The 8218-nt window shown below is 41.9% G+C and overlaps 1 protein-coding gene across 1 annotated transcript; it reads right to left on the bottom strand.

The window, feature by feature from the left end:
- Positions 1-2801: 2801 nt before the first annotated feature.
- On the bottom strand, positions 2802-5599 carry LOC124703629. The gene is made up of 3 exons (XM_047235858.1): positions 5204-5599; positions 3349-3609; positions 2802-3148 (listed from the first exon to the last, which is right to left on the bottom strand). The coding sequence occupies exons 1-3, from the start codon at positions 5573-5575 to the stop codon at positions 2960-2962; spliced, it is 822 nt and encodes a 273-aa protein (XP_047091814.1). The 5' UTR covers positions 5576-5599; the 3' UTR covers positions 2802-2959.
- Between the last annotated feature and the right edge of the window lie 2619 nt (positions 5600-8218).

Below are 8218 nucleotides of genomic sequence, written 5' to 3'. Positions count from 1 at the left end.
GGAATGACATATCCTGAAACTTGACTTTAGGATTTTCACAAATCAAAATCCTGCGGAATCGAGTGCATGCGCGTCTACACTGTACTTGCTATTTCTTCAAAATATCTAACACCGGTCATCATAAAGAAGAACTAGCAGCAATGATTCATGGTAATCTACTGAAAATACAGGTGGGCACGACAAGGGCGTACGGGTACGGCACATTTGTAGCAGCGCTGAGGTGCTGGGGCAGATGGCCAGGCCGTATTAGAAGCAGGCCCAGGTTAGTGAATGCTGCGAGCTCTTCACTGCTTACTGGTCGTGTTGAAGGCTAATGAAGGAGGAGTGTGTCAATGTGATGGGGCCAAAGGGCCAGCTTTAGATTTGGTGTTACACTTCAGAAGCTAACTATGCGTGCGTGCATGCACCACCTGCAGCTGGTAGCTGAGGTTTCTAATCATCATCGTATACATCTGCACTTTGTGTCTACATACCTTGTATCTTCTCACAATTTCCCTACTCAACATAGATACAGGTACATGCTTGATGATTGTCAACACTAATGCACCACCGTACACAGGACAATATTAGCATATACTATTCTGAATTCAAAAGCTAACTATTTCTTCGAGAAAAATTGTATAGATATTTTTGGTAGTACCTCCAAGGTATCAGACGGGAACTGAATAATTGTGTCCTGCAGGAACCTTCTGAGCTCCTGCATAGGAGATGATGGATAACAAAGCCCCCAATAGGCCAATACATTTTGCACTACTTAACTTGACTGATTGACAGGGACTTAGGGGACACAAAGATGAGCTCTAGTTGAAGTACGTCCCCAAATAATTCCAGGGTAATGTATTCTCAGTGCAGAGCTTTCTGTCCAGTTGTCTGATTCAGTGCGAGATTTTGGTTGACCTGGAGCATGTGCTGCCTAACATTACCTTCATGGGCATGGCTGTGTGTCCTTTATCCCTTAGTATACCTCAAACTGATTCTAACTGCCAATGTGACAGTAACGAAGAGAGAGGAGGTTGTGTCTGATTTTGCAGAGATAGTTTCTTTTCTGCATCATTTCTACTCCTAATGGTGTAGAATCATAAAAAGAGAATATCCTAGCACTACTTAACTGTACACTGACATTTCCTCACGCAACATCGACAATGATGTCCGTTTTCAATGATGCACACAGAAATATTCCTTCTTGGTGTTAATCGTACATATGCACGTTCATTTTTTCTGAAAATTAAACTGGTCCGGCACTCGGAGAAGCTTTACATGGATACTGTAAAGCAAGTAATGAGCTGTCAATGAAAACCAGGCTTACTGGTTTGAGAAGAGAATACACGTGATGGTGTATTACAGACGCAGTAATACTTTCTTATTCCCTCCAACATTAAACAAATGTTAATAATATGGACACAAAGGACAAAATTCGGACCATGGATGCACATGAACATCATAATGATCAGATAAGATCTGGTAGTAATAGGGGCAGCCGTGCTACACAAACGATGGGTAGTCTGAAGTGCGAATGGTTCTAGACTGTCAGTTGGCCCATGCCCCTTCAAAGGATTCGAGTCTTTTATTTTGCATACTCTCATACAGTCAGCACGATCAATTCAAAGATTATGGGAATTTATCGAATCACAAGCTAGGATGAAAACATACCTCCTTTTCATAAAGATAAATTAGAGAAAAATTATTGAACAAAGATAAGTGCATCTGTTCTATTAATGGATTTTACGCCTAAGCAGGTGCAGCTCACGCCTTAGGACGGTTGAATTTCAGTTGGCTGCAAAGTGAATGCTGACATCATTGATTTAGCGCATCAACGGCTCATATATGGGGCAGCACCCTAGATGAACAATGTGCAAACTTGCTGTTTGGCTGATTCAGTGACGTTGGTGCCATTTTAACTTAGTGACCTTTTCAGTATCCATCGGCTAATGATATTTCATCTTGAAGCTTTAGCTTTTAAGTTTAACGAACCAGGATCCGGGCATGGGTTTCATGCTCCCAGAGCTGTGTTATCTGGACATGTGTTCCCCGGAGTTTTGTTCCCTTCAAATTAGAAGTTCACACTTAAAACATCTGAAAAATTCTGACAACCTCTTAGACATACATTGATGAAAAATATGTGCACATTAAACTGCAAACAAAGAGCTCTGATTACAGGGTAGCAATATGGCACAATTTGAGCAAAAAAACAGAACACTGGTATGTCACTTGCGTGGTTTACTCACCACGGTTATCAGCTCACATGGTCTCAATGGAATTAATTTGTCTCATTTTTATGATTCTTATCTAACTATATTGAACAAGGTGCAGAAGTGACCTATCTTAAGAAATGGTGAGATCTGAAGGATTAAATTCAGGCAACCTTCAGTACCATGAGCTTCAAGAGATACGCAAATCAAAGAAAGAACTGTGTCTACAAAATAATAATTATAAAGTATGATAGTTTCTCCCCCAATATTTCTGTGTTTCAAAAGCCTCAATGTGGTCAGATATTAGAAAAGGAAAAAAAAAGAGAAAAGTTCCTGGTACCATCTGCTTTCTTATTTTCCATGGCATACATACTAAATTACTATCTATTTTCCTGTTTTCTTGACATCAATTATCTAGTTCACATGATCTGACTCGCATGAACTACAATCAGGTGATGGAAAAGTAAGTTTATTAGTGATTGCAAGATATGTCCATGTGGGCTTTTTCTTGCTTGTTACAGGTTGAATGAACGTTACATCTGCACCCATTTCAGTTCACGGTTTACGGGATATATCAGACAGATCCAAGATTATGAGTACAAAACTGTCAAATACAGAGGGGAGGTATTTCTTGTATTCCTTACTTTGTGTGTAAACATAATGTTGAATTACAACTGCTCGTGCACTCAATTGTACATAAACAAAATCTACACTTACAAGAGTAGTCATTTACCTTAAGAACATTCCACACAAAATAAAAAGCATCTCAATCAGCTGAAAGCTCTTGAAATTGCATAGATGAAGTCCAATAAACCAGTTCCCCTAAGAAGGCCTTTACCAGTTAAAAGTTCAAAATCTATCAGCAACAGAAAGCCAATTATGGCAGCTCTTCCGTTGATAAGTTCATTGTAAGGGGTGAAACCAAAACCTCCAACACCTTCATCGACTACCATTCTCACCTGAAAAAGGATAACAAACATGTTATATTCTGGCTGCAAAGAGTAAACAGTCATGTAAAATTCCCTTTTTGCTAATAATGGAGTGGAGCAAAGTAAATTAGCAATGCAGAGATCTTCTCGTGAAAGAAAAAAAAAAGCAATGTATAGGTATAATAGTAAGCTCCAGAGAGAAAGTAATGGAGAAAAAGGGAAAATGAGACCTCTTCGATGTTAACATCAGATGCTGTACTGCCAGGCTGAGCTTTCCCACTGAACAGGATCTCAGCTGATCCAACAGAGGCACCAGCTCCCCTAATGCTGATGTATATATTTTCTCCATCCGTTTTCGCAGGGTACACGAATAGTTTCCGCAGAACAGGTGTTAGAGCCCTTAAAACAGGGTTTTTCGGGTACCATTCTTTTATTTCCCCAGTGCGAAGATCAAATGTACTATCTGTTGATGGGCAAATGATGCAACCGTCCTGAAACAAAAAATAAGCATAAGGTTGCATCTTTGAGATACGAACTGGAATTATCACATTGGAGCAAGCAATAGAGTTTACAGTCAGAGCAAAAAGATGTAATATGGTGTAATAAGAAAAAAGAAGATGTAACATAAGGGCAAAAGAGGTGCTACATGTAAATTGTGGGTTAAGTGACATCACAAACTAAACCCCCTGCGTTTCTCAAATCGTATATACTAATATTTATATATTTGAGACATTAGAAACATTGACATCATAACTCTCAAGTGCCAGCACCGTCACTGCACACTTGTGACTTTCAAAAACTGACATGGTTTTATCCAAAGTTTTAAATAGCCGGCTATAGCCTTTCGGGAGACCTGCCGCTGCGGCTATGCCATTTGTAGGCTAAATGAGAAAAAACCGCTAATAGCCGGCTATAGCCCTATTTAGCCCCCTATTTAGCCGCTAAACCTCCGGCATTTTGAAATTCTCTTCTCTTTTCATTCTTTATTTCTAATTTTCCAAATTTGTGTTCAATATAATCAGATAAAACTTGTGAGTTGAATAAATGAATACTTGTTTGCCTTGAATAGTTGAATAAATTGTATCACGAATCGTATTTGAGTCATAGTTTTCCTCTTCTTTTGGTGAGATATGACTGGAATATTCCAAATTTTTGAAAAAGGCTATATGGAATAGCCCGCTATAACCCGGCTATAGCCTTTTATAGCCTCCAAAAAATTCGCAGCTAAATGAGATACCCGGCTATTTCAGCTGACACCAAAGTCCTGGGCAGCTCTAAATTTGCATTTTAGTACAAATGGAAGGGCGAAAAGTTGATAGAAGCGCATGATGTGAATACATTTTAGAAAATTTTAGCACAAAAAAAGCATACTATATTGCTGAACATGCTATCGGGTATAGAGTCGCTAGCAAGACTACATGCAGGCATTTTGCCGAGCAGTTTAATTACTCCGACGTACACATACCAATCTTGTATTTGCCATGTATGGGGGCTTTTCCCTACACTATATAAACATGCAAACGATGCCCTAGAAGGGTACGCATCGTTCCACGATATTTGACACTAAATACTAATCTTTAGATATTTGAGACATTAGAAACATAGACATCACAACTCTCAAGTGCTAGCGCCGTCACTGCACACTCGTGACTTAAAAAAACTGACATGGTTTTACCCCAGCTGACAGCAAAGTCCTGGGCAGGTCTAAATTTGCATTTTTAGTAGGAACGGAAGGGCGAAAAGTTGATAGAAGCACATGATGTGAATACATTTTTAGAAAATATTAGCACAAAGAAAGCATACTATATTGTTGAACATGCTATCCAAATAGAAACAGGCCTGAGCTACGCAGTAACAAAATTTGGCTCTGTAACCAGATACACAGAACTTGTTAATAAGGAAAAAAGAAGGAGCAAAAGAAAGACATGTAGAGTTCGCTGAGCTTTAACCCATCTCGATAGCGCAGGGATTAAACTAGAATGAAATTATGTACTAGTGAATGTATAAGAGCAGCCGAACTATACGTGCTCGGGTAGAGAGTCGCTAGCAAGACTACATGTAGGGGCATTTTGCCGAGCAGTTTACCTGCGTGAGCTTGGCGTTGAGGAGGCCCTCCGAGTATGCGCCCTCGGCCGGGGAGCGGTTCTCGATGGCAAAGACTTCATCTTTGTACCAGAGAAGCAGGATCTCGTCCCCGTCCTGCACGATCACCCGGCGCTCCCCGCGCGGGAGCGCCGCGAGCGGCACGACCGGCACCCAGCTGCGGCCGCCTCCGGCCTCGGGCGGCGCGGAGGGCTCGGCCCCGGACACATCGGTGGCACGGCAGGCGAGCCTGGAGTGGCAGCGGTTGCGCGCGTGGAAGGTGAGGTTGCTACGCGGGGTAGAGGTTGTTGGTGGTGGTGAGGAGGAGATGCGGAAGGAGGAGGGCGCGGTGGTGGTGGTGGTGATGGCCGCCATGGGTGGTGGAATGGAGGGAGGCGCGCGTGTGGGGGCGGAGGGGTTAGGGCTTGAGGAGGTGGTGGAGGAAGGGGCTGTGGTGGTGTGGAGCGGCCATGGCCACAGGACGGAGATAACGGGAAGGAGGAGTTGAGCGTGTGGGTGTGGGGAAGACAAGCCGACACATTTATAGGTTGCTGTCGTCCGAAACAAGTTGTTCCGGCGAACCGACGACGTGGCTCAACTATAACTCAACCTGAAAAACTTTTAAAACAACCGCAGGATCTCACACAGTACCGGCCCATTGCTCCTTGTAATGTTTTACAGTATATTAAATTGCTTCTAAGGTTATAGCATTGTGTCTACGACCGGTACTGGAAGATGATATATACTATATATTAAAGTTGAAGGGGTTTGCTTGCACCATAGTGCTCCACGTTGATGCACTGTAGACAACTATTTTAATCCAATCAATCTCTGCCACATGGACTACTACAATGTGCTTTTGTTTCTTTTTTTCTTCTTCTTTAAGACTCTTGGATTATATATTTGTACATGCAACATCTTTTTATCTTTAATTTTTTAGATGTACATCTACGGGTCTCAAACAAAAAAATTACCTACATCTACAACAATATTTTTATGTCCCTTCTTTTAAAACTACTTGCCGGTATTTTTGCTTGACACGTCTTTATAGCCATATTTCGTAGACCGTATATTTTTTTGGCTCCTGAAAAAAAATACTTGATGGTAATCTTATGGCACAGCTTTCCGACCTTAATATTTGATGCAACTCGATTTGATACATATTTCCGGCCATAACATTTTGATGTTAGTTAGGATAGGTCTACGGTTGTATTTTCCCAACTCCTTTTATTTACTCGATGGTCATTTTTCGGCAGAACTTTCCGTTTCAATCAGCCTGCGCCATGTAGCATATGTAACAATATGTTTTTTCAATTAATTTTTTCTCTTTTGGGACTTTTGGTATTTCATTATTTCGGGGACAATAATTTCTCAACGGTGCAACGGCATAGTAATTTCAACCTCAAGTTTAGTTTCGATAGTAATTTTTGGCGAGGCGGCAACTACCTGTATTTTTATAAAAAGCAATTTCTCGGTACACATCTTGAACATTGCCCATATCAACTATGAAACACGTCGTTAACTACCTACTATTAATTATTTAAGGCCGCATATTTCTTCGTAGTTCATTTTGCAACGATGCACAAGGGTAGTAACTTTTACACGAATCTTCAACCTCAACAGTGGTTCTGGAGAATAATTAGCCGCCAATATTTTTTTAGTAGGGCATAATTTTTCAACGGTGATTCAAAAATAAAAATCCAACATCCGCCCTCTCTTTTACTCGGGGAAAATAATATTGTGTTCTTCTATGGTAACATCGAAAAAATATGCTTACTTCACCATTCGTCACATTTTCACCTAGGATGACCTTCTTCTACGATAACTTTAGAAGATAGATTTACTCCATCACCCGTGGCCTCTTTTAGCCGGAAAAATACTACCATTTCCTTTTGTAGCAACATCGAAAACAAAAGCACTCCACCATCTGCCGTCTATTTCATGGACAATTCCGCAGTACTTCAGACAACCCGGATATTATTTTATTTCTACAATATTTTAACCAACAATCTAGAAACAAAAGCACTTCACCATCCGCCGCCTATTTCACAGGCACTTCCGCGGTACTTCAATAACCCAGATATTTTATTATTTCTACAAAATTGTAACCGACGATCTTGATACCAAGGGCGCAGTCCGAGTTTTAGATGTTTCTTCAGCTGTTTTTGAAGTAATCCCGCATTCCTAAACCTAAAAAATATTGTTTTTAAAAAAGAATGCCGCACCGTAAACAACACGGGCGCGGCGTGCGCCGCGCCAAAAACTTCCTAGTTTGATTTATGGGTTAGATCAAATAAGATTATCTACCGCTCTGCTCTCTGTCCGCCGAGACCAGTTTGGGATCTGATCATACGCCGCTTGTTTTCGACACTGGTGAAGGCTTTCCTCTGCGCACCAACAGATTCTTCTTCGAGACCAGCTGGTTCGAGCGCCAGGACTTTGTACCGTTGGTTCAGCAAAAGTGGGAGATTTTGCTGACCAAGGTGGGTGGCTGCGACATTATCGACTGGTGGTACTTCATGTCTGCTGGCCTTAGACAATTTTTGCGGGGCTGGAACCAGAACCTGGGCAGGGATACCAAGGCTGAAAAATCCGCTTTGCTGAGCCAGATCGCATACCATCTCGAGGAGCAGTTGCTTCATATTTACCGCATGGAGGAGGAGCATTGGCGGCAGCGTGGCAGAGTCAGGTGGGCTCTGCAAGGCGACGCGAACACGGCATACTTTCATGCTGTCGCTAATGGTCGACGAAGGAAATATAATATTGCTAAGCTCAGCTCCGACAATGGAACAATCACGGACCCAAAACTGATCCAGCAACACATTTATGAGTTTTATAGGAACCTTCTTGGTTCTTCGGCTCCAAGGGTTTGTGGGCTGGCGCCCTCCTCCTGGGGGGAGGAGGCCCGTGTTTCAAACGAGGAAAACGTTGGGTTGGCGTGTACCTTCTCTGAAAAGGAACTAGAGGCCATTGTAAAAGATATGAAGACAGACACCGCCCCGGGACCTGACGGATTCC

Source organism: Lolium rigidum, chromosome 3 (assembly GCF_022539505.1).
Source record: "Lolium rigidum isolate FL_2022 chromosome 3, APGP_CSIRO_Lrig_0.1, whole genome shotgun sequence".
Taxonomy (NCBI): Eukaryota; Viridiplantae; Streptophyta; class Magnoliopsida; order Poales; family Poaceae; genus Lolium; species Lolium rigidum.
This window is presented reverse-complemented; position numbering and strand designations above follow the sequence as displayed.

What these genes read in the sequence shown, in the direction of transcription:
- LOC124703629 (XM_047235858.1), bottom strand. Translation starts at nt 5,575, where the DNA reads ATGGCGGCCATCACCACCACCACCACCGCGCCCTCCTCCTTCCGCATC. An exon ending in TCAACGCCAAGCTCACGCAG is followed by an intron (nt 3,610 to 5,203) that starts GTAAACTGCTCG and finishes TTTTTGTTTCAG; the next exon opens with GACGGTTGCATCATTTGCCC. An exon ending in CTGATGTTAACATCGAAGAG is followed by an intron (nt 3,149 to 3,348) that starts GTCTCATTTTCC and finishes ATCCTTTTTCAG; the next exon opens with GTGAGAATGGTAGTCGATGA.